The sequence below is a fragment of the Schistocerca cancellata genome, chromosome 5 (genome assembly GCF_023864275.1).
Source record: "Schistocerca cancellata isolate TAMUIC-IGC-003103 chromosome 5, iqSchCanc2.1, whole genome shotgun sequence".
NCBI lineage: Eukaryota > Metazoa > Arthropoda > Insecta > Orthoptera > Acrididae > Schistocerca > Schistocerca cancellata.
The window spans coordinates 225,678,084-225,705,011 of NC_064630.1; the positions used below are offsets into that span (position 1 = coordinate 225,678,084).

Below are 26,928 nucleotides of genomic sequence, written 5' to 3' on the forward strand. Positions count from 1 at the left end.
TGTTTAGTAAACAGTTTGGCCTTTTACATCTCCATGACTATCACCCAGTTATCAGTCAGGATGAATGGGCAAAGGCAGAGTGCGTATACAGGCAACACACAATATCCTGTTGCAGGGCAATGTGTTAAACACGACAGTCATGATCTCAGTGCCTGTTTCCACACGTGCCATCTGGATTCTTCCCACAGGCACCAGTTTCTCAGAACTCTGTGGGTAGGAACTAGCACTACAACTTGTTCTTAGTTCTCGCCACCCAATTGGCCTTAATTTACATTAATTCCTTTGGTCTCAGTATTTCTTCACAGTAACGAATCCTTTCTTCACTCCATTTTAGTTTTCTACATCTTTTATTTTCTGACTTGTCTACTTTTTGCCATCCCCACCCCTCCCCCCGTCCCTACCCTTTTGTGTTACGTACAATGCACTTAGCTTTTCACTCTTTATTAACTTGTGGACAAATCTTAATAGTAATCTCTGCCTTGCGTATTACCCTATGTTTTTGTTGTTGTTGTTGTTGTTGTGGTCTTCAGTCCTGAAACTGGTTTGATGCAGCTCTCTATGCTACCCTATCTTGTGCAAGTTTCTTCATCTCCCAGTACTTACTGCAACCTACATCCTTCTGAATCTGCTTAGTGTATTCATCTCTTGGTCTCCCTCTATGATTTTTACCCTCCACACTGCCCTCCAATGCTAAATTTGTGATCCCTTTATGCCTCAGAATATGTCCTACCAACCGGTTCCTTCTTCTCATCAAGTTGTGCCACAAACTCCTCTTCTCCCCAATTCTATTCAATACCTCCTCATTAGTTATGTGATCTACCCATCTAATCTTCAGCATTCTTCTGTAACACCACATTTCGAAAGCTTCTATTCTCTTCCTGTCCAAACTATTTATTGTCCATGTTTCACTTCCATACATGGCTACACTCCATACAGATACTTTCAGAAACGACTTCCTGACACTTAAATCTATATTCGATGTTAACAAATTTCGCTTCTTCAGAAACGCTTTCCTTGCCATTGCCAGTCTACCTTCCACCTTTAAGCTCTCAAGTTTTAAAATCTCGTATAGTGCAGTCCCCGACAATCAGTCTTTCCTTCTCATCCCGTCCCGTAAGTCTCCCCTGACCCAGGGTTCTGGGTGACTTTCCTGAACTGTACCCCATTCCCTAAAATGATCCAGTCTTTTTCCTTCATCCATCTTCCTTCCCCTTCAACTCTTCTACCAGAAGAAGGAGCCACTGGCTCCGAAAGCTTGTAAAAGTTCGATCCTTTTGTGTGTGTTCCCCTGCCACCACTTGGCGAGTAGATTTTTTATCTATCCATTTACGTTCTACATCTATTTTGTATCATAGTCTGTCTCTGTTCCTAATCTTTTCCTCTATATGCTGCATCTTCAAGTGTCAAGTGAACTGTACCCAGAGGCTGTAGCAGAGGTCCTACTAAAGTGTCCCTTAAATTTTACTAAGGGTCTTCTGCACCTATTACCTTTAGTACTACTTCATTTAGTCTTGTATCAGTGAACCTAAACTTTAATATCCTTTGACGGCACCAGATTTCAAATGATTCCAGTTTCCTCTCTTCCAGGTTTCTAATGGCCTGTGTTTCAACTGCATACAATGCTGCACTCCAGACACGATTTAAGGAACTACTTCTCATTACCATACTAATACCTGATATTCGTAGATCTCTATTATTGAAGAAAGCTTTATTCCGTGTGTTGTCATACATCTGTTATCTTCCTTGCTCTGGCCATAATACACAGTCTCCCACCCTAAATAGCACAAATTTGTATCTGCTACTACTACTACTGCTACTGCTACTATGACTAAGACTACTATTGCTGCTGCTGCTGCTGCTGCTGCTGCTGTGTTGTCATTACAAGTTTGATATCAATATGTTATTCCCCTTTCTATTACTCTTCATCACTTACATCTCTGCTTTGTTTACCCTTAAGCCATATTATATGCTAAATATGCTGTCTCTCCCGTTCAACAGGTCTTCTATGTCTTACTTACATACCCTTGCACAGTTATTCCTCTTTTGAAGTTTTATTTCACTTCACTGCTGTTTCAGTCTAAAAGTTGAGCAACAGTGATGGTAAGTTTCAACCTTGCCTTACACTCTTCTTAACACAAAATTGTCTTTTTGGGACCTCTACTTCTGGTATTCCCATTTGGATTGTGTAAATTAGTCCTCTTGCTCTGTACCTTAGACCCAGTCTTCCAATTATTGTGAACATTTTATTTCACCTTCCATTGCCGAAGGCTTTGTTTTTGTCTGCAGATGCTAAGAAGGTGTTTTGCTTCTTCTGCTGTATTCTTTCTAATAGCAAACACAGTGTCAGAATTGCTGGTGCGTTTTCCGTTTCTGAGACTGAACTGATCTTTGTTTAGTTATTTCTCAAGTTTTCTTTCTATTCTTGTAGTATGATATTGTGCTCAACAGTTTAAAAGTGTAACTTGTCAGTAGAATCATCCGATAGTTTTTACATTTATAACCATTTACCTTCTTTAGTAATGTGATGATAATGCGTTTTTTGAAATCTTGGTTAAGTTGCTTCTTTCCTAGGTTTTTGACACCAACCAAAATAGCCGTGTAGTACCGTCACCTCCTACAGAATTCAAAAACTGCAACATTATATCATCATTTAGTGTTCTGTCAGAGTAACAACATTACTGGATATCCACGTGAACGTCTTCATGTGTTCTATCAGACTTCAGGACAGCTTCTGTACATCATTAAGATCTTTGAGGTTCTAAGATCTTTGAGGTTCTCCTGCATCTCTTGATGTTCTCTTATGCATGTCACAGACACATCTGCTCCTTATTGACTAACACCTACACATTTACTTTTCCTGTATGTTATGTCAACCTTTCCCCCCAGTCATACCTTTCTTAACATCTTTACATGTTTCATCCACTTTGATCAAAATGTTTTATATTTTTCATTGTGAGCTAACATATTTTGTATTTTGAGTATAGTGGTTCACAGTTTGTGATGTGTACTGGCAGTATCAGTTCTGGGTATCAACAGAATTCAAAAGAATTGGGTGGTGGGAAGCTGTTCTTACATAATTAGTCATTAAGTAAAGGAATTGTTTACGAAAAGAGTCATTTCATCACATGAGTGCCTCATTATGCATGGTCCTATTGGCATGGTACACCCTTGGGTTGTTGCCTGTGGACTTATCAGCTGTTCTCTCGGCCAGTTGTAAGGGTGGGAGAGGGGAGAAGGAGAGAGGGGGTTTTAGTGTAACATTGCCACATAACTATGGTGAACTAGTCATATTATACATAGAAATACACTGCAAGAGGTGCAAGTATCATAAAAAGATGTTTGATTGGGGATCAAACACCCAACGCTATAATTTTATGTTCTGGCACTTATTAACAGTCATTGGGTCACCCAGTTACTCATTATAACTTGATTGAATCAGCTTAACTTGTCATATTAATATCAATTAATTCTGGAAAGTCCTGAGTAATTACAAGTAGTCGAAGGCATAAAGTCAACCACTTGATTTTATAGTTCAAGTGTCGAGTAGTCCACAGACTCTGAATTACGAAGGGCATTCAGTAAGTAATGCAACACAATTTTTTTCTGGGAGCAGGTTGGTTTTATTCAGGATTCCAATACACCATTCTATTCCCCACCCTTGGCAACAGAATCATGGTTTTTGACACAATCCCTGTTCAATGCGACGGCCTTACGCCACCTTACTGAAAGGGCCTGTGTACCCATATGGTACCAATCTACTGTTGGAAGTTGAAGCTAACATCTTGCTGCATCAATAACCTCCCCATCATCCAAGTACTGCTTCCAATGGGGTGCATCCTACATTGTGCCAAACAAAGTAGCCTGAAGGTGCGAGATCTGGAATGTAGGGTGGATGAGGAAGAACAGTCCATTGAAGTTTTGCGAGCTTCTCTCGAGTGTGTAGTCTTGTGCAAGGCCTTGTGTTGTCTTGGAGAAGGAGAAGTTAATTAGCATTTTTTGGCAACAAACACGCTGAAGTCATTTCTTCACATTATTGAGTGTAGCATAGTACACTTCAGCGTTGATTGCTTCACCATGAAGAAGGAAATCGAACTCTGATGTTCACTTGAGCAGTGAGGCGTTTTTTTGTGATCCATTGATCACCTAGAATGAGGGTGTCCACACATTGAAACTATACGAGCTGAAGTGAGAATACTTCATGTTGTCCCACAACAAATTCCACGTTTTTCAACTGTAACTAGCCAAGAAAAAAAAAAATGTGTTGCATTACTTATTGAGTGCCCCTCATATGTACATGGGAAAATGAGAAAGAAACAGAGAGTAAGTCTGATGAAGAACAGCTGCGACTAAAGTGTATACCTTAGGGGCACATTGCATAGTGGAGAATTCAGTTTTCTGTGGTTGTATGCAGTAGTAGGGTGTGGTGGCAGCGGTGGTGGTGGTGGTGAGAGAGAGGGGCAGCTGCACCCAAGCCATTCTTGTGATAATTTCCTTCTAATTTTCTCATTCTGACACCTTGGAACATTTCAATGGAACACCATTCTGCTTGCTCTGAAAAATTGAGCTGGTACTGATGAAGCTAATCAGCATCGACTTTAATTACCTTCTTTGCTCATCAGACATTTTCTGGCTGAATGTAGTTTCAAGGTGTTGCAGTTTTCTTAGACGATCTTGCTAAATTATTACAAAATCAAAATTCTTACTTCTGCTATTATGGTGCCAGTTGTTATCCACTCTGAATGATTGTAATCATCAGTTTACATTCAAACAACGGAAAGTCCAGGTACGAATATCAAAAATATATGAAAAGATAGATTGCTACTTAGTGTTTTCTTTACGGTGAGTGGCAGTCTATCTTTTTGTACTTAGTTTACATTCAGTTATTTCTGAAATTCTTATTCCTGTCATTAGTTTTGTGTCTGGCCTAAAACAATGCCTCCAAAACTTGATTTAACGTTTTGTACATTTTTGAAGCATTTTCCATTGTGTTTGGCAGTTCTGAATATAAAAAGCATCTTTGTTACACAAAATTGCAAAGAATAATCTTGAAGATTTGTTTCACTGTCCAAGAAGTGATATGTGATTATAGACAAGAACAGGTACAGAAAGTGTTAAGCACAGGTGTTACTTAATACAGTTTCATACTTCATCATTTCAGAAGCCGCAAGCTGTATATTATTTATTGGAAATTCTCAGCTAGTAGTATATAAAAGCTTGCATCACTTGTCCTTTTATAATGAAAATCTGATGATATTAATGCTAGTAGATGCTCTTGTATGATAAATATAAAGATTGTGAAATTTGTTTTACAGGTTGGCTCACGTTCACATGATCGAAAAGCGATAGATGACTCAGAGATTGAAAAATACCTAGAATCAATAATTGAAGTTGGTGTACCTGAACCAGAAATGTCAGCAGGAAAAATATCAGACTCAAAACCTGAAGAAAAGATAGGCACAACAGCGGCATTAGACATTGAGGATCCAGTACCTGCTGTAGAAGAACCAGTGATTGCCAAAAAAGCATTTTGTCTGGGGTGTCCTGTTGACTTAAACGTAAATAATCCAGATTTGTCCCAATTTGTTGATCTGGCACTTAACTCCATTGACAAAAGCACAACAAATGCATACAAATATGGATTAGTAAGTGTGCGTAAGGCTCAGAGGCAGGTAAGCAATCATATTTTCTCCAGAATGAAAGAGAGAACAGTTTTAATGAAAATGCTATATTATGTGATCTGAGCTATTTCTTGTGTAAAATGTTCTTTCTCTTAGGAATAAAACTTGGTGCTTGAATCTGGGGCTGCATTGCTTTCAGTACCCTTAATTTTTTTTTTTTAATTATTAGACACTATAGTGATACTATAAGCTCTATTGTAAACAGCTATTTGTTGTTGGAATTGCTGCAGAGGTTCATACAGTACAAACTAACAGTCTGGGACATCTTTTTTTAATCAAACTGTACTTTGCAGTGTTATTGTGAAGTCTGTTTCCTTACTCAATATTTGCATGTTCTTTCCTAACACTCTCAATCAGGATATCTGCATGAGAAATATCTCTTGTTTTTTTTGTGTTGCCCTGTTTGATCTCAAGTGGCTCTGAGAGTTTAATGTGCTCATTTTTGATGCATTTCCACCTCCCTTCAAAGAAATTTTTAGCCCAGTAGGGGTGGGGGGGAGGTTGCAACTATGTGCTACAATACTTCATTCTCATATGAAATTTTCTCAATGTTTGAGAAGAAAATAGTCACTGTCGACCTAACATAAGGAGCTGACCACTTGGTGTCTACTCTCCACATGAGGAACTGCCCGACTACTGAGACAAATTCATTCTCTTATGTAATAATGCTCTGGTATGCTATTGGTGGAATGCAGCTGCAGGGGTGATCCCAGTCAATAGTATGTGTCACGTGATGGAGAGATGTAGGTAGCAGACGTAGATCAATTTCCACATCCTTGTAAGGTGCCCGAACGTGGAGACGTTTGGTTTTGAAACTGATAGCACATAAACGTGACTTCAGTAAGTACAGGTGAATGGAAAATGAAAACTGAAAGAGATGGGAAATAAAAATTATCATTATCCTTTGTGAAGTCTGAGTTGAAGTCTCCACTGTCTTTGTTGTGACTCGCCGATTATTCAAAGTGCCGCCGCGCAATTACGCACGTCCTCTGCGTGCGGCGCTGTCTACCAGCCATGCAGCAGCTGCGCCACCTAAGCGGCCAGCCGAGCAGCGGCCGCTAGACTGAGACTCAGTGTTTACTCGAATGCCGACTTGTACACAGGTCAACTTACTCAGTGACTTATATGTGTTGTTGTGTTGTCCGAAATATGTGTTAAATTTGAAGATTTAACAATTGGCGACGAGGATGGGATTTTTCCTTTTCACCGTTGACTCACAGGGTTCCATGGCTACTGTCGAGCAGCTCTTGCAAAATCTCCTTGAACAGCAAACGCTTCTAACAGCGGCGATTCGTGTTTTCGTCGTGGCATCAAATGCGGGGTGTTTCTCGTTGTTGGCTGTACCTCCTTTTCCACCTTACGACGAGACGGCGGAAGACTGGTCTGATTATGAAAAAGTCTTCGACAGCACTTCTTGGCATTTCATGTCACGGACGAACAACCATGTAAGTCTCTGTTCCTTTCCTGGATTTCACCTCAAATGTATCGGTTGTTGTCGCAATTGGCTCCTTTGAAGGATCCTGCGTCTTTGTCTTTTGCTGAAATGTGCTCCCTTCTGTCTGTCTATTTTCAAAAGCAAACGCATGTGGTAGCCTCTCGTGTTGCCTTTTATCGTTGTCAAAAACAACCAAATCAGTCCTATTGCGCTTGGGCTGCTGAACTTCACGGCCTCAGTCGAAAGTGTCAATTTGTTACTGACGTTCACAAAGAATCCTATGCCGATTCCATGGTACGGGATGCTATTATCCGGTCGCCGCCCGACAAAGAAGTTCGGCAATGTGCCCTTCAGTTGGCGAATCCGACTCTAGATGAAGTTCTCTCCATTGCGCAGTCTTTTGAAATTTCTCGCGCCGCTGGGGCGCAAATAGAAGCATGGGGTGACATCGGGGAAATACAACCTCAGTGCGCTGTTGACGATGTGCGGCACGTCCCCGCCGGCCGACGTGGCCGCAGTACGCTCCCACGCACAGCCTCGGCCTAGCCGTAAACAACCCACTAAGAAACTGTATCAAAATCCCCGGCAACTTCCTTCATGTCCGCGGTGTTTTACGAAACATTCACGTGAGGATTGTCCCCAACGTTGGGCTGTGTGTCACAATTGCAAAAAGAAAGGTCACGTGTCTTCCGTTTGTAAATCCGACCGCATACATGATGTTCATGAACATGACGCTGATTCTGATTCCGTGTTGTCTGTCAATTGCACTTCTTCCCTTTCAGGGAAGTTATTCCTCACTGTCCAAATCCTTGGTCGAGATGTTCGCATGCAAGTGGATACCGGTTCTGCTGCCACTATAATTAATTCTCAGACATATCTTCAGCTGGGTTCTCCACTCCTGTCCCCTGTCACTCGGCAATTACGGACGTACAATAAACAGAAGATTTCTCTCTTGGGACAGTTTAATGCTGAGGTATCTTACAAATCCGTCGTTCATACTGTTCCCATATTTGTGGTCGACCAGAGCAACGCAGAAAATCTTTTTGGTTTCGATGCCTTTCGCGTTTTTGGGTTCTCCATAGATGACTCTGTCAGTATTGTCTCTGATGCTATTCCTTATGCTCAACTGGATTCCTTGTCGACGACATTTTCGTCGCTTTTTTCTCCAGGGTTAAGCCGTGCAAACGACTTTGAAGCTCATATCACGCTCAAACCCACTGCTCGGCCTAAGTTTTTTCGGGCTCGGCCCATTCCTGTGGCCCTTTGTGATCGGGTAAAACGGGAGTTGGATCGTCTCACTGCTTCAGGGGTCTTGCTTCCTGTCACTTCCAGTGAGTGGTCCTCTCCTGTCATTGTAGTTGCTAAGCCCAATGGTGATATTCGTCTCTGTGGCGATTTCAAAGCCACTGTAAATGCTCAATGCCTCATCAACACTTACCCTATGCCCCATCCTGAAGAACTGTTCAGTAAACTCGCTGGAGGACAGTATTTTTCTAAAATTGACCTGTCGGAAGCTTATCATCAATTTCCTCTCGACGCTGCTTCCCGGCAGTTTCTGGTCCTTAACACGCCTTTCGGCCTCTATCAATACCAGCGCTTGCCATTCGGGGTTGCTAGCGCCCCTGCTCTCTTTCAGCGATTCTTGGAACAATTATTGCTCCCTGTCCCTGGGTGTATCAATTACATGGACGACATTGTTGTCACTGGCTCCACCACTGGAGAACATCTTCAAAATCTCCGCACACTTTTTAATGTCTTACAGACTGCCGGTCTTAAGTGTAATCTTCAGAAATCACAATTTTTTCAGGAATCTATCACGTACTTGGGGTTTCAACTCTCTCGGGATGGTATTTGTCCGCTTCAACACACTGTCGCTGCGATCGATGCCCTTCCTCGCCCTACATCTGTTAAGGATCTGCAGGCCTTCTTGGGGAAAATAGCATACTATCACAAGTTTTTACCGTCCGCGGCGTCGGTGGCTCAGCCGTTGCATCGCCTGTTGCATAAAAACGTGCCTTTTCACTGGTCCGCGTCATGTGACGCGGCTTTCCAGAAATTAAAGACTATGCTGAAACAGGCCCCGTGCTTGGCTACTTATCGAATTGGCCAACATCTTGTTCTTGCCACAGACGCCTCTCAATATGGGGTCGGTGCAGTCCTTGCGCACCGTTTTTCTGACTGTTCGGAACAACCCATCGCTTATGCCTCCAAAACGCTCATGGATGCCCAAAAAAAGTATTCTCAAATTGAGAAAGAAGCTTTGGCCATCATTTATGCTCTTCATAAGTTTGGTGTTTTTCTCTATGGCTCAAAATTTCATCTTGTTACGGATCACAAACCACTTGTTTCCTTGTTTCATCCATCAACATCACTTCCCGACAAGGCTGCACACCGCCTCCAGCGTTGGGCTCTTTACTTGTCCCGTTTCAATTATGAGATTCATTTCCGGCCAACGGCTCAACATGCGAATGCTGATGCTTTGTCTCGCCTTCCCATGGGTCCTGATCTGGCATTCGATAGGGACGAACTTTTGTGTTTCCACCTGGATGTTGCCGAGCAGCGGGTTGTGGACGGGTTCCCCATCACTGGGGACAGGCTGGCGGCTGCTACGGGTTCTGACCCTACCCTCTCCCAGGTTTTACACTGTATTCAGAAGGGTTGGCCAGATCGCCCGTCTGCTAAGACTTCTGATCCGTTATGGAACTACTACACTTTGCGCTACCGCCTCACGGCTAGGGATGGTGTTATCCTCCTCTCCACTGACAATGCTTCGCCGCGTGTTGTGGTACCTGCATCTTTGCATGCTTCGGTCTTGCGCCTCCTTCACCAGGGGCACTGGGGTGTGTCTCGCACAAAATCTCTGGCGCGCCGTCATGTGTACTGGCATGGCATTGACTCTGAAATAGCACAAATGGTCGCTGCCTGCTGCCCTTGTGCGTCACAGGCCGCTGCCCGGAAGTCATCTTTGTCACCGTGGCCTTCGCCTGAGAAGCCCTGGGAGCGCATTCATGCTGACTTTGCGGGACCCTTTTTAGGTACTTATTGGCTCCTCGTCATTGACGCGTATTCTAACTTTCCTTTCATTGTCCATTGCACGTCACCTACCACCGCGGCAACCACCAGTGCTCTCACCCGCATTTTTTCTTTTTAAGGCCTCCCCTCTACTCTTGTTACTGATAATGGTCCGCAATTTGCCTCTTCCGACTTTGCGGATTTTTGTGCTTGTCACGGCGTTACACACATCACGGCCCCGCCATTCCATTCACAATCCAACGGTGAGGCTGAACGACTGGTCCGCACATTTAAGGCTCAGATGCGGAAACTTCTGACTTCTTCTGCTGCTGATGATGCGCTTCTCCAGTTCCTGGCGTCTTACCGTTTCACCCCCATGGGCGATCACAGCCCGGCTGAGCTCTTACATGGCCGACAGCCCCGCACGCTATTTCATCTTCTGCGGCCTCCCACCTCACGGCCGCAGGTGCCTTCACTTGGCCGGTTCACCGCCGATGACCTCGTCTGGGTACGGGGATATGGCAGGCGGCAAAAATGGTGCCCGGGCCACTTCTTAAGACACCGTGGCAGACGCCTGTATGAAATCCAGACAGACACGGGTGTTGGAGTGCGTCATTCGGACCAGCTTCGGCCTCGGGTGCCAGCAACGCCTGTTCCGAATGCTGCCACACCACCTTTGGCTCTACCTGATGCTTGGGATCTTGGCATCTCTCAATACTCACAACGCAGCCCTCTCACCGTCATCGCGATGCCAGCACCAGAACGGACGCCACCAGGAGACGCGCCCATGCAGGAACCGGAGGACCATCCTCTGTCAGAGTACATCTACTCGCCTCCTCCTCCAACAGACGCCAACACATCGCCCATGTCTCCTGTCATATCAACTGGACTTGCCGCAACGGGCAGATTGGTGCATGGGGCCCCAGCAGATTCGACCCCTACGTCTCCTGTCATCTCGACCCGTTATCATCGGGGACACTTCCGTCCGTACGGGAAGCCTCCTCCTCGAGACTTTACGGCGAGTCAAACAACGCCTATGGACGTTAGCCATCTCCAGGACACCTCCATCAAGACCAGTGCAACAATTTCAGAGGGGGGAAAAGTGTTGTGACTCGCCGATTATTCAAAGTGCCGCCGCGCAATTACGCACGTCCTCTACGTGTGGCGCTGTCTGCCAGCCATGCAGCAGCTGCGCCACCTAAGCGGCCAGCCGAGCAGCGGCCGCTAGACTGAGACTCAGTGTTTACTCGAATGCCGACTTGTACACAGGTCAACTTACTCAGTGACTTATATGTGTTGTTGTGTTATCCGAAATATGTGTTAAATTTGAAGATTTAACAGTCTTCCTTCACAATGAAAGTTCCAAGAGTGCTAGAGAATATTTTTCAAGAATGTGTTTTGGGAGCTGTTCTTAGGTAATATGTTATTCTGCCCAAAAGTCTAGTGGTTTCCCTAAATTGCTTATGGCAAATATGGAAAGTCTGATTGAGAAGGACACAGCAGATATCCTTTCCGTCCTCTGATGATGCCCCCATCAACATGTTAAATTGTGATCTCTCTTCCTTACAAAAACCATCAAGAGCTGCTGATGAAATAAACACTTCCTACAGTACTGATATTGATCAAAACTATCAACATCAGAAACATGAAGTTATTGATATCAGCCTATGTAGTGTAATTCTTACTGGGGTGTCAATAAAATAAAAAATAAAATAAAAGTGTGCAAATGCACTCCGCTCAGCAGCATGGAAGGACAAAGATTATGTAACTCACACTTTATTCTTGATTACAGTTATACATGATGGGTGTTTTTCATTTTATTTTGATTGTCACTATAGTAAGAATGATACCACAGTGCTTAATGATGATTGTTCGAAACTGGTATTGAATAAATGTTTATTTCCTCTGTAGTTCTTGGAGGTTCATAAATAAGTCTTTCCTCAAACTTCAAGAACTATTAGACCATAAACCCAAAAAATAGTAAAGGGTGAATGTAATGATGATGCTGACCATCCATTGTTGTTTACGGAAGGGGGCAGACGTTTCTGCAGTACATGAGATCTTTCATCCCACCAGTTTACCATTCATTTTATGGGTTTCTAACAGCATCAGATAGTGCAGATTGAAATGAACATGTTGAAGACATTTAATATTGGGGATATTATTTATGTGGTGTCCCAAGGGGGGGGGGGGGGGGGGGCAATATTCAGTGACACGACAAGAACAACTATTTTGAAGCAAAAAAGGTCTAGTAAACATGGGCTCTAAGCACTTCAACTTCAGCACTGTGGCAAAAATCTCTTCTACTGCAAGCTCTTTTCTGTCCATAATTTGGGAATTTTCTAGGAAACATGGGTTCTAAAATGCATACCTTAAAAGCTATGAGCACTCGTTTAGTAGAAGAGATGCATTTAACACTAGCGAAGATTAACAAATACTCATAGCCATTAAGGTATGCGCTATAGAGCCCATGTTTACTGGGAATTTTTTCTCATTTTGGTCCATACTACCACTTCTCACAGTATGGAAAGCAAAGAGCTGGCAGTGGAAGAGATTTGTTTCACATTATCAAAGATGTAGTAGTTCTCGTAGTTCTGAAGATATGTATTTTACAGCCCATGTTAATTAGACTTCTTTGCTTTGAATGATCATTCCTGTCGTACCCCTCAGTATCAACCATTTCTCGTAGGATACCCTTTATTTTAAAAACTTTGTAAATGCTTTTATGACTATACTTTGAAATTATTCGTTTGTAATACTGATTCAATATTATGAGAAGGAAAGTTGCTACTCACCATATAGCAGAGATACTGAGTCACAGATAGGCACAACAAAAAGGTTTTCACACTTAAAGCTTTCGGTCAAAGGCCTTTGTCGACAATAGACACACATACGCGCGCACACACACACACTCACGCAAATGCAACTCTCACACATTACTACAGTCTCAGGCAACTGAAACGACACTGGTGCATGTGTGTGTGTGTGTGTGTGTGTGTGTGTGTGTGTGTGTGTGTGTGTGTGTGTGTGTGCGCGTGCGCATATTATGTGTGTCTATTGTTGACAAAGGCCATTGGCCAAAAGCTTTAAATGTGAAAATTTTTGTTGTGCCTATCTGCAACTCAGCATCTCTGCTATATGGTGAGCAGCAACTTTCCTTCTCAGAAAATTGTTAATTCCATCCTGGATTTTCCAATGTTTGTAATACTGATTCACTTACTTAAAAATCAAATTTGTTTTGAAAACTGTGAGTCAATAACAACTCATTTCAGTTTGTTATATTTTCCAATTATCTACAATATGTGGAGGACAAACTGAACTAAAAGCAGTTGTGAAACAGTATAACATTTTTCGGACAAAAAACCCTGTAGTAAAATCTTTGTTTCTGTTATATTTTGCCACAGATGGAAATTGCATCCTCTAGCACTAGGCCCTCAATTATACAGAATATATTTGATGTAATAAATGGTAGATAGCTGTAAATGTGGATAAATGTAAATTAATGTGGATTTGTTATGTTCCAATACAATATTGATTGTATGCTTCTTAATTCACTCACTTTGATTGAATATCTTAGTGTAACATTGCAGAACACTAAAAAATGAAATGAACACATAAGGATAGCTGTGGGGAAGGCAGTGGTGGACTATGGCTCATTGGAAGAATTCTGGGGAAGTGTAGCTCACCTGTAAGGAGACTGAGTGCAGAGCACATACATTACTCTTTCTTGAGTACTGTTAAAGTGTTCAGGATCCCTGCTAGCTCAAATTAATTGAAGACATGGAAGCATGTGTTACAGAAATGGCCTGTGAGCTTAGGTGGGAATCTATGAAGAGGAGACGTCTATCTTATTGCAGAACATAGAAGAACAAAATAGGAGAGATCCTCGTACTGGAAATAATTTTTCCACCTTGTTCCTTTAGTGAGTCTAACAAGAAAGTGAATGACTGGCATTTTTGAAACTTCAAGTTGTTTTGTGAACTATGTAGAAATGACAGTCATAAGTCTCTGAGAGTTGAGTGTCCAGGTTGAGGCCTCATCTGGTACACCGTTTTTAACTAGTTACACATTTCCAGTTCTTTGTGTGCTCTGCTCAAGAGTAAAAGTGCCTAATTTCAGTTACGTATCACTTGTTCTTAATTTAAGGCCTTAGAATTGTGTGTGATTATCTGAAGTTCATGCTTGTAATGTAAATAATTCAAATTCAGAAATTGAGTTTTTAAGACCTAAGGGACATGATAGAGCCTTCTAGAGTGCAAAGGCCATTTGAGTGCTCCCACCCAGTTTATTTTCTCCAAATTCGGAAGATGGGAACTTGCTCACCAACATATCCCATGTCACACAACCCTTATAATCTCCATTCTCAATCTCTCTCCACCCCCACCCCCCCTTCCCACTTGCATTTCTTCTTCGTTCCCTCTCTCTTTCTCTCTCTCTTTTTCTTATTTTCCTCCCCTCCTCTGCTTCTCTCTCTTTATTGTTTGTCTTCCTCCCAGTCATCTCCTTTTTATTTGCTTTGCCCCCCCCCCTCTTTTTCTGGTTTCCTCCCAATTCTGAATTGCAGTATTCATTCAATGTTTCCTTTCATTTCCCCTGTAATCCACATTTCTTCTCTTTGTGTCCTTTCCATCTACTATGAACTGAAGCTGGCACAGTACTCACTGATGTACTCTTTCCTCCCATGCTATAACACCTTTTTTTTCCCTTTTTGTCTCCCATTAACCTCATAACAGGTGGTCCCTTTCAAAGTAGGGTACGTGAGTCCTTCCCGTCCTTACCAACCTTCCCCAACCAAACCCTGTTCCCCCTTGTAGAAGGAACTTACAAGACCCAAAGTCTAGGAATAGTATTTGCTACCTTTAAATGTTTCTTTCAGCAGCACTATAGATTTCACCTTCGGAACGTAAGCAGTTTATTAGGATACAGTATTTTTGTTTCCTTGTTCTGCTTAATCACATAGTGTTTAATTCTTAGTTCAAACAATGGAAAATCAGGATGGAATGTAACAATATTATGAGAAGGAAAGTTGCTATTCACCACGTAGCAGAGATGCTGAGTCGCAGATAGACACAAGAAAAAGATTTTCGCATTTTCGGCTATTGTACCACAATGGCCTATAACGACCTTGCCTAAAATCAAAGTACCTGTTTGCACATCTACATCTACATCTACATCTACATTTATACTCCGCAAGCCACCCAACGGTGTGTGGCGGAGGGCACTTTACGTGCCACTGTCATTATCTCCCTTTCCTGTTCCAATCGCGTATGGTTCGCGGGAAGAACGACTGTCTGAAAGCCTCTGTGCGCGCTCTAATCTCTCTAATTTTACATTCGTGATCTCCTCGGGAGGTATAAGTAGGGGGAAGCAATATATTCGATACCTCATCCAGAAACGCACCCTCTCGAAACCTGGCGAGCAAGCTACACCGCGATGCAGAGCGCCTCTCTTGCAGAGTCTGCCACTTGAGTTTGTTAAACATCTCCGTAACGCTATCACGGTTACCAAATAACCCTGTGACGAAACGCGCCGCTCTTCTTTGGATCTTCTCTATCTCCTCCGTCAACCCGATCTGGTACGGATCCCACACTGATGAGCAATACTCAAGTATAGGTCGAACAAGTGTTTTGTAAGCCACCTCCTTTGTTGATGGACTACATTTTCTAAGGACTCTCCCAATGAATCTCAACCTGGTACCCGCCTTACCAACAATTAATTTTATATGATCATTCCACTTCAAATCGTTCCGCACGCATACTCCCAGATATTTTACAGAAGTAACTGCTACCAGTGTTTGTTCCGCTATCATATAATCATACAATAAAGGATCCTTCTTTCTATGTATTCGCAATACATTACATTTGTCTATGTTAAGGGTCAGTTGCCACTCCCTGCACCAAGTGCCTATCCGCTGCAGATCTTCCTGCATTTCGCTACAATTTTCTAATGCTGCAACTTCTCTGTATACTACAGCATCATCCGCGAAAAGCCGCATGGAACTTCCGACACTATCTACTAGGTCATTTATATATATTGTGAAAAGCAATGGTCCCACAACACTCCCCTGCGGCACGCCAGAGGTTACTTTAACGTCTGTAGATGTCTCTCCATTGAGAACAACATGCTGTGTTCTGTTTGCTAAAAACTCTTCAATCCAGCCACACAGCTGGTCTGATATTCCGTAGGCTCTTACTTTGTTTATCAGGCGACAGTGCGGAACTGTATCGAACGCCTTCCGGAAGTCAAGGAAAATGGCATCTACCTGGGAGCCTGTATCTAATATTTTCTGGGTCTCATGAACAAATAAAGCGAGTTGGGTTTCACACGATCGCTGTTTCCGGAATCCATGTTGATTCCTACATAGTAGATTCTGAGTTTCCAAAAACGACATGATACTCGAGCAAAAGACATGTTCTAAAATTCTACAACAGATCGACGTCAGAGAGATAGGTCTATAGTTTTGCGCATCTGCTCGACGACCCTTCTTGAAGACTGGGACTACCTGTGCTCTTTTCCAATCATTTGGAACCTTCTGTTCCTCTAGAGACTTGCGGTACACGGCTGTTAGAAGGGGGGCAAGTTCTTTCGCGTACTCTGTGTAGAATCGAATTGGTATCCCGTCAGGTCCAGTGGACTTTCCTCTGTTGAGTGATTCCAGTTGCTTTTCTATTCCTTGGACACTTATTTCAATGTCAGCCATTTTTTCGTTGGTGCGAGGATTTAGAGAAGGAACTGCAGTGCGGTCTTCCTCTGTGAAACAGCTTTGGAAAAAGGTGTTTAGTATTTCAGCTTTACGCTTGTCATCCTCTGTTTCAATGCCATCATCATCCCGGAGTGTCTGGACATGATGGTTCGAGCCACTTACTGATTTAACATAAGACCAGAACTTCCTAGGATTTTCTGTCAAGTCGGTACCTAGTATTTTACTTTCAAATTCACTGAACGCTTCACGCACATCTTATACCATTTGGCATAAATACATATTCTCTATAAGTGTCCCTAAACTGACGCACTAAATCACCCAAATTAGGCTTATAATACCATAGTTCTTCCAACACTAAAACAGCTGCAGAATAATTAATCTTGTTGCCACAAAATGTAATAGCAAGTTCATCAACCCTCTGCTGACTATTAGGAACAAGGAAGGCGAGGCGTAGGTCGTCCAGGTAATTACGAATATTTTCCCAGTTGGCATAAAAGAACTCCAGTGCAGACATTAGCTGTAAACAAATACTTTTATTCAGAAAGTTACTTTACCTTTCCTCTTACAAAATGTCATATACACTCTATTTCTTACAATAAATTTTACATATTTAACTTCACTCTGTACATTATCGTTTCTCTCGGGTTATCACCAGCAATCTGTAGTCCAATATAAAATGGATTTGTACCTTGAAACAACCTATTTTTAACTTTACACTCCTTTTCAAGATCTGTCCACGACTTGACTTTCGTTATATCTGCACTTTGTTCTGGCTTAGAATACGTTACAAACTTAAACCTATTCCTTCTTGTATATTTACGCCAAGGTACACCAGATGCCTTCTGCGGATTCAAATCAAAAGCACCCATTTTATTACTACATGCTATACACACTTTCTCCAATGCACCCTGATCTTCAAATATCTTCTTGTTAGCTTTGTCGTCAAGAGTTAGTCTTTCAATCCTAACATTAACCCTATACATGTATGTTACAATTTTATTAATAATTACAGAACCATATTTGTTACCAAAAAACTTAAATTCATCGGTAATATCATAATGTTGCAATGTTGAAAAATTCTTCGCTTTCTCATCATGCCGAAAGCTTTAAGTGTGAAAATATTTTTGTGTGCCTATCTGCAACATAGCATCTCTGCTATATGGTGAAAGCAACTTTCCATCTCATAATATTATTAATTCTTAGTTCATTTTACACGCTCTTTGAGAAGTGCTGTTACTGTGAAAAGTGACACATTTTCAGGTCATTTCATTCTGTTTTTTGTTCTAATTGCAGGTTGTGAATGGAATTATGTACATGTTGCTCCTTGATGTTGGTGAGACAGAATGTTTGAAGGAAACTAACATGGACAGGAACTTGTGTGCAATCAATTATAAAAGTGATCCCAACACTTGCTACATTGAAATATTTGAGAAACCAGGACTTCAGAAACAGAGGGAGGTTTCATTTAATAACTGCACGGGAATAGATGACAATTATCCATCTAATGACATTGTTGCAAACCCTCTTTCAGTCAGTATTTCCAAAAATGAAAAAGTGCTGACTCATTACAAGGATGATGATAGGCCCCAGTTTGGTTCTTTTGATGATTTGGCAACAGTGTCTGCAGATGATACTCCTTATAACTATGCCCGTGGCTACTCAGCTGACTACATGGAGGACATTCCCTTCCTTGGGTGGGATATGGGAGGCTATCTTTCAGACTCAGAAGAGTACTACCAAACAGGGCAGAATGCCCGTATGAAAAGACGAGGGGTTTCTGGTTTCATTGGAGGTCTTAAAGATATAGGTCCAGGAGAGGAGCAGTTGGTAAATGACTTAGCAGCTACTGCAGTTGAAACACTCGATGCCATTGATGAGGACAATCTGAAGCGTGTTGTTGTGGAGGTAGTGGATGCAAAGAAGCAGGTAATTTTTTTGTGTTAGACCTTTTGCGTACACCTTCTTGCCATGTTCTTATAATAGGACTAGACATTTCATTCAAAAAATTGTTACAGATTATGGATGGTGTGATGTATCACTTGAAACTTGTTGTTGGAACGTCATTGTGTGAAGAAAATAAGGCACCAAATGCAGACTGTCTCAAAGACTTGGTTATGCCACTTTCTCTTTGTACTGTACATCTTCATCGCTCATTTGTTGATAATTCACTTAGAGTTCAGGTATGTGTTAACAATCTGTCTAAATAAGATATTTTTTTAATTGCTGAAGTTACCACTTGGGATAAAATATTGTAATTTTTTGTTTATTTTACCCTCTCTCATTTACACTATTTTTATAAATATTGCCACTTTTGTTCAAAAAATGCGATCATCAGATCCATATAGCTGTCTACGCAACCAGTCTTCTGCATACTTTCAACAGAGTAAACTACATCATGCCATAAACTAAAACTTTAAACACTAAATCATTTGTTGTTAATCACGCATACACAATAATCACTATAAAAGTTGTGCATTTGCTTTTGAGATTGTGGAAAATATAGGATTTTAATATTACATAGTATTAGGTAGAGCTCTCTTCCCTATAAACATGTCTTCAATAGTGATAAAATAGTTCTCATATTGCAGCAGTACTTATTGAAGTTACAGGTAACTACAACCAGTAGCACTACTTTCACACGGCTTATTTTTTGATGGCTGCAATTTTTATTAATTTGTGATGTGTGTGTCAGTATCATGTTTTAGTATTTATTAAGCAGAATCTTAAGTGTTACTGACTGTGTGCTTTATACCCTGGGCAAAACTTTTATATTTTAGTTGGATTATGAATTTTATGTAAATATAGCAATTACTATATAGGCATTTTAGATGGGTCTAACAGTTAATGTTTGTATAAGCAGTTGGCTCTCATGTCTGTAAGCTCTATGTAATGTTGTGTAACAATTACATAGCAAGTTCAATCTCTAGTTTTTTTTTTAAATAAAATTTTTTTATAATACATTTTATGTTCAAATGGGTGGATAACATTGCAGTACAATGTTGTTCCCGAGTAGTATAAGTTATAGTGGCTAGAATGAAATGCAGTAGGGAGCTGGTGTTGTGTGGAAAGGTACTGAGCCATAATGAATTTATTAACGTTTCTAAAAATGCTGATGGATTTATTTTTAAAAAGCAAAAATCCAAGAATAACAACAACAAATTGCCTCTAGAACTAAAAAGACTAAATTTCAATAACACAACTGATAGCAAACACTTCAAAATGGCAACAGCATAAAATCACTTCCTTTTAGTAAAGAATATTAAATGAAGTAAAAATACATTTGCATTACGAACAGCAAAAAATATGATCAAATGAATATATAAAAAATTTCAACCATCAGCTATTGCCAGTAAATATCAAGATGCCACTGCCTTCAAAGTAGCCAAAATGACTGACAAATATGCTACAAATTTATGATGATATAGGCGGTGTCAGAGGCAGTGCCAGTAGCAATAATTCCTCCTTCTCTACTAACATAGGACGGCAGTTTGCCATTACCACAGTACTGGAAACCTTCATTAAAAATTTCAGTCATGGTACACAGGCATCTTTAACTAGACCACACTTAGCAAGAGATACAATCACCTATCCTGTAACACAGAGACAACTCATTAATTATTTAGCAAAAATTAAACATACTACAAACGCAGGAAAGTACGAACAGTAGGCATGTTGCTGTTGTTGTGGTCTTCAGTCCTGAGACTGGTTTGATGCAGCTCTCCATGACACTCTATCCTGTGCAAGCTTCTTCATCTCCCAGTACTTACTGCAACCTATATCCTGCTGAATCTGCTTAGTGTATTCATCTCTTAGTCTCCCTCTGATTTTTACCCTCCACGCTGCCCTCCAATGCTAAATTGGTGATCCCTTGATGCCTCAGAACATGTCGTACCAACCGGTCCCTTCCTCTTGTCAAGTTGTGTCACAAACCCCTCTTCTCCCCAATTCTATTAAATACCTCCTCATTAGTTATGTTATCTACCCATCTAATATTCAGCATTCTTCTGAAGCACCACATTTTGCCCCTGCCACATTTAGAATTTGAAAGAGAGTATTCTAGTCAACATTGTCAAAAGCTTTCTCTAAGTCTACAAATGCTAGAAATGTAGGTTTGCCTTTTCTTAATCTATTTTCCAAGATAAGTCGTAGCATCAGAATTGCCTCACATGTTCCAACATTTCTACGGAATCCAAACTGATCTTCCCCGAGGTCGGCTCTACCAGTTTTTCCATTCGTCTGTAAAGAATTCGCATTAGTATTTTGCAGCTGTGACTTATTAAACTGATAGTTCGGTAATTTTCACATCTGTCAGCACCTGCTTTCTTTGGGATTGGAATTATTATATTCTTCTTGAAGTCTGAGGGTATTTCGCCTGTCTCATACATTTTGCTCACCAGATGGTAGAGTTTTGTCAGGACAGGCTCTCCCAGGGCCGTCAGTAGTTCCAATGGAATGTTGTCTACTCCCGGGGCCTTGTTTCAACTCAGGTCTTTCAGTGCTCTGTCAAACTCTTCATGCAGTATCGTATCTCCCATTTCATCTTCATCTACATCCTCGTCCATTTCCATAATAATGTCCTCAAGTACATCACCCTTGCATAGACCCTCTACTCCTTCCACCTTTCTGCTTTCCCTTCTTTGCTTAGGACTGGGTTTCCATCTGAGCTCATGATATTCATGCAAGTGGTTCTCTTTACTCCAAAGGTCTCTTTAATTTTCCTGTAGGCAGTATCTATCTTACCCCTCGTGAGATAAGCCTCTACATCCTTACATTTGTCCTCTAGCCATTCCTGCTTAGCCATTTTGCACTTCCTGTCGATCTTATTTTTGAGACGTTTGTATTCCTTTTTGCCTGCTTTATTTACGTTGTTTTTATAATTTCTCCTTTCATCAATTAAATTCAACATTTCTTCTGTTACCCAAGTTTTTCTACTAGCCCTCGTCTTTTTACCTACTTGACCCTCTGCTGCCTTCACTACTCCATCCCTCAGAGCTACCCATTCTTCTTCTACTGTATTTCTTTCCCCCATCCTGTCAATTGTTCCCTTATGCTCTCCCTGAAACTCTGTACAACCTCTGGTTTAGTCAGTTTATCCATGTCTCATCTCCTTAAATTCCCACCTTTTTGCAGTTTCTTCTGTTTTAATCTACAATTCATAACCAATAAATTGTTGTCAGAGTCCACATCTGCCCCTGGAAATGTCTTACAATTTAAAACCTGGTTCCTAAATCTCTGTCTTACCATTATATAATCTATCTGAAACCTTTTGGTATCTCCAGGCTTATTCCATGTATACAATCTTCTTTTATGATTCTTGAACCAAGTGTTAGCTATGGTTAAGTTATGCTCTGTGCAAAATTCTACCAGGTGACTTCCTCTTTCATTTCTTCCCCCCAATCCATATTCACCTACTACGTTTCCTTCTCTTCCTTTTCCTACTATCGAATTCCAGTCACCCATGACTATTAAATTTTTGTCTCCCTTCACTACCTGAATAATTTCTTTTGTCTCATCATACAGTTCTTCATCATATGCAGAGCTAGTTGGCATATAAACTTGTACTACTGTAGTAGGCCTGGGCTTCGTGTCTATCTTGGCCACAATAATGCGTTCACTATGCTGTTCGTAGTAGCTTACCTGCACTCCTGTTTTTTTATTCATTATTAAACCTACTCCTGCGTTACCCCTGTTTGATTTTGTATTTATAACCCTGTATTCACCTGACCAAAAGTCTTGTTCCTCCTGCCACCGAACTTCGCTAATTCCCACTGTATCTAACTTTAACCTATCCATTTCTCTTCTTAAATTTTCTAACCTACATGCCTGATTATGGGATCTGACATTCCACACTCCGATCCGTAGAACGCCAATTTTCTTTCTCCTGATAATGACGTCCTCTTGAGTAGTCCCCGCCTGGAGATCCAAATGAAGTATTTTACCTCCGGAATATTTTACCCAAGAGGACGCCATCTTCATTTAACCATACAGTAAAGCTGCATGCCCTCGGGAAATATTACAGCTGTAGTTTCCCCTTGCTTTCAGCTGTTCGCAGTACCAGCACAGCAAGGCCGTTTTGGTTAGTGTTACAAGATCAGATCAGTCAATCATCCAGACTGTTTCCCCTGCAACTACTGAAAAGGCTACTGCCCCTCTTCAGGAACCACACGTTTGTCTGGCCTCTCAACAGATACCCCGCCTATGGTACGACTGTCTGTATCGTTGAGGCACGCAAGCCTCCCCACTAACGGCAAGGTCCATGTTTCATGGGGGGGACGTTAGGCATAAAATTCTTCTTTTTTTGTGGAGGCAAACAATTTAGTAAACAGCTTGAACTCATGATAGGTAACTGGAGACATGCCTCAGAAATACAGACTATAAAGTACAATTCGTAAATCAGAAGAATTACATCTGCATTCTATACTCTTAGATTGGTATAGTAACAGCCACAAGCCCACACACACTGACAGAACTCAACTCAAGTAGTACCAGGCAAAACCTTCATAAGTAACACATTTATATATATATAACAATGGCCAACCAGGATACGAAGTCAAAATAGCCACCACGTGACACCAAGTGACGTGCACACTAATCAAATGCTAACCATGATTTCTCATAAAATTCAGTGCCCATTGACAAATGCTTGCCTAGAGAGCACTGAAAGAAGGATGTAATGAAGATTACTCATAGTTGGAAGCCCACGGGTATCATCCAGCAGATGCCACTGCGTCCAATACTTGCAAAGGTCAGACTGGACTCCAACCCGGCACCTCAATGGACACGAACTGCTTGCAACTTCAATAGCAGAGGACACGCAGAATACTGTGCGTCCTGCCGAAGTAGCTTTAAATGAGTAATGTTCACAGCTTCGACCAACACTCGGCCCCGCCAAACCCGCAGGTAGCGAAAGCACCATTTTTGCCAACAGACCACGGCAGGTGCTTGGCCACAACAACATGCTGCCACACTTGTGCTCTTCGCCACCTGCGCTACACTCTCCTCTTCTCTAGGTCACCCCAGTCCTTAACTACCTTCTCCTCCGACCTGCCCTTGACTGGCGACAGTAACGCTCCATGCGCTCTTACGGCCAGAGGGATTCCAAATCCGCAGGGATTACGCGAAATTAAATGCGGGTGCATGACACAGTATGTCCTCACTTATCTCTGTGCTGTGAGTATTTTATGATGATAAACTCAGATATTAGACTCTAAACATGAATAGGTCTCACTACTATGTTAATAGACACATACATGTGTACTACATAGGTATAAAAATTCAAACACATTCAGAGTGATGGAACAGATCAACTGATGGCAATAATGGACATTTTTGAATGTATCCTAAGCCCTTGTTCACGTGTATACCCATCAATTGTGTTGTAAAAGTAGGTTAAAGTATCACATTAGTGCAGTCATTTCCATTACCTCAACAAACAAAATTGCAAGTTTCTGCCTAGCAGTTGCTTTCCGTTTGTGTCATGACACCAAGCTGTGATTGCAGCCCACCTTGACTTGTGGTCGCAGCACAAGCTGGGCCAACCATATCTGCTCTGTCCAATGTTTTCTATTCTTGCTTGCTTGTTCGATATGAATTCCAAGATTATTTATTCTTTTCTGTAATGTGTAGTATGGTAGTGAATTGGCCTCATTATAATGAGCTGTTTATATTTATATTTTGTTCAGTTTTTGCCATAGGTATAACAAGTGTGAAGCTTTAATGTCAAATTATCATCATTCTCTTGTGAAAAACACCTTGAGTTATCAATGTTTCATCAATCCATATTGAGCACCACACTTTATCATATTGTGTAATCAGATTCTTTGCATCACTAACTTGTTACATTGATTCCCTTCCCTGTTTATAGATATAAGACCACATTCAGAAGTTGAATCCAACCCGTTGTAAGCAGCTTATGACATCCAATTTGCATGCTGTAATTGATTTAAATTGCACCCCCTGTGAAGAAGGTCGGCACCTTAGAGGCAGCAGCAGCGAAACGACATGTTACTATTTTGTAGATTCGCTCCATAGTTCACTATACTGGAGATGACATATTAATCATCAGTAAACAGGAATACATCTCAGCACACTGAAACGGCCACCTGAAAAGATGAAAAATGGCTAAAATTGTGATGACTTTGTACTGTAGTTTTACTTGAATGAAGAGCAGTGCTTAAGAGGCTTATGAAATTTCTGTACAAATGTGATTAATATGCATTACCATACTTTTTTTTTTTAGGTTGTCAGGTCTGAATGCTCCCCTAAAGAAGAAGGACTTTCAGATGACACTTTCCAACCAAGGACCATAGATGGTCATTCAACCACAACTGGTGCCTCTGGTGTAGATGTATATAACCCTCAGCTCAACCATGTGACAGAATTTGCACTTTCAGAAATCAACAAAAAACTAAATGTAGCCCACACTCTTTTAAACCTGATTAATGCTCACACTGAGGTAAGTGTCTGCCCCATTTCAAATAAAGTAGTCTCCGATGATCAACATTTTTCATCGCTTGAAATATGTTTCCCAAGACATGCTATATTTTCTTTCTCTTGTAGATCAGTGATAATATCAACACGTACTTGACTCTTAAAATTGCACCATGTGTGGATGGAAATGAAGCAGGAGTCAGCTGCAGACCCCAGATTACAGTAAGTGCTGCTTGTACGCTTTTCTTTGATTAACAGTAATGTCAGATATTACTATTGGGTTGAAATTTATTGAACATTATTTTCAGTGAAAATGTATGTTCCCATTTAACTACAGATTATATCAAATTGAGGAGGATATTGTTGTCATAAGATTTTGAGTCTTCCTGTTGTTTCTAAAGATATATCAAACTTTGACATACACACACACACACACACCTGTGTGTGTGTGTGTGTGTGTGTGTGTGTGTGTGTGTGTGTGTGTGTGTGTGTGTGTGCGCGTGTGTGCGTGCGCTTGCAGTACTGTTCTGTTGATTTATTTTTCTAGAAATATTTATATATTTGTTTTGTTAGCTTGTTCTCAATCATACAGTAGAGGTGTTCAAAAAAGAGACTAAAATTTGCTTTGCCATTACTGTTGATATTTTTGTGTGTATTCTGGTAGAGCATCTTGTTACTTCTCATTTCCCAACGCACTGTTGCTTGTGTGGTAGCCGTTACTTTTGCAAGAATCCGTCTTTGCAGTCTCTCTCTCTTCTGTCAAGTAGGCCATTGTTAAGCATTCAATTGGATATAAACATTTTGGTCTTACCATTGCAGTATAGTGTTCTAGTTTTGTATTTATAAAGTTGCATTTTATGTTTTTAGTTATTTGTTTTTTTGAAATTCAGAGACAACCATATATTTTCTGCTTTCAACAATTCACAGCTTCAAATTGCAGAATGAAAAGTGTCACATAGACATTGCAACTTTTGAGTACATAAAACCATACAAATTTATTAACAAAGTTGAGTGACTTGCTTGTCATTGCAGTGTTTGCTTTCTGTGGTTATGTATGCAGTATGATACTACTTAGATGCCCTTCACTATTCTGCAGGCACACTCTTGTTCTTTAGATGAAATATTTCATAAATGTTTTGACATACTTGCACCTCTAGTTCTGAAATTACTTTCTGAATCCCAACCTTGAGTTCTGGAAGTGATTGTGATATGTTGGTTTACACATGAGATTTCTAATAACACAGCAGAAAGAGGTGGTGTTAAATCACAAGATTTGGGTGGCCAATTCACATCACTGCTGTGGGAAATCACCTAGCCAGGGAGCCTCTCTCATAGCAAGTTGATTGTTGTAATCAATGTGTGACAGTTTGTGCCATCCTGTCGAAACAAAACCTCTTCAGAACTCACATGCTCCAACTCAGATCACAAAACTCTTTTTAACATTTTGTGGTATCGTTCGCCATCCAATCTTAATCCACTTCTGATGCCATCTTTGAAGAAGTACAGACCAGTTACACCCCTAGCCCAAATGTCACATCCCATTCACTCTTGTGGATGTAATGCCTTTTGTATAACTACTCACGAGTTTTTTGTGCCCCAAATGCTTCAATTTTGCTTTTTCATACAACCATTCCACAGAAAGTTCACTTCATTATTTTCCTGATGAACTT

General features: G+C 41.1%; 1 protein-coding gene across 2 annotated transcripts in view; it reads left to right on the forward strand.

Annotated features, from left to right (window-relative positions):
* The window catches only part of LOC126187817 (uncharacterized), a 256,419-nt gene that overhangs the window by 30,275 nt on the left and 199,216 nt on the right, over positions 1 to 26,928 (forward strand). For both annotated transcript variants that reach the window (XM_049929105.1, XM_049929104.1), the window contains exons 5-9: positions 5,313 to 5,669; positions 18,122 to 18,754; positions 18,844 to 19,008; positions 25,068 to 25,283; positions 25,388 to 25,480. In XM_049929105.1, coding sequence (XP_049785062.1) covers positions 5,313 to 5,669; positions 18,122 to 18,754; positions 18,844 to 19,008; positions 25,068 to 25,283; positions 25,388 to 25,480 — 1,464 coding nt within the window. The remainder of the gene's footprint in view (positions 1 to 5,312; positions 5,670 to 18,121; positions 18,755 to 18,843; positions 19,009 to 25,067; positions 25,284 to 25,387; positions 25,481 to 26,928) is intronic.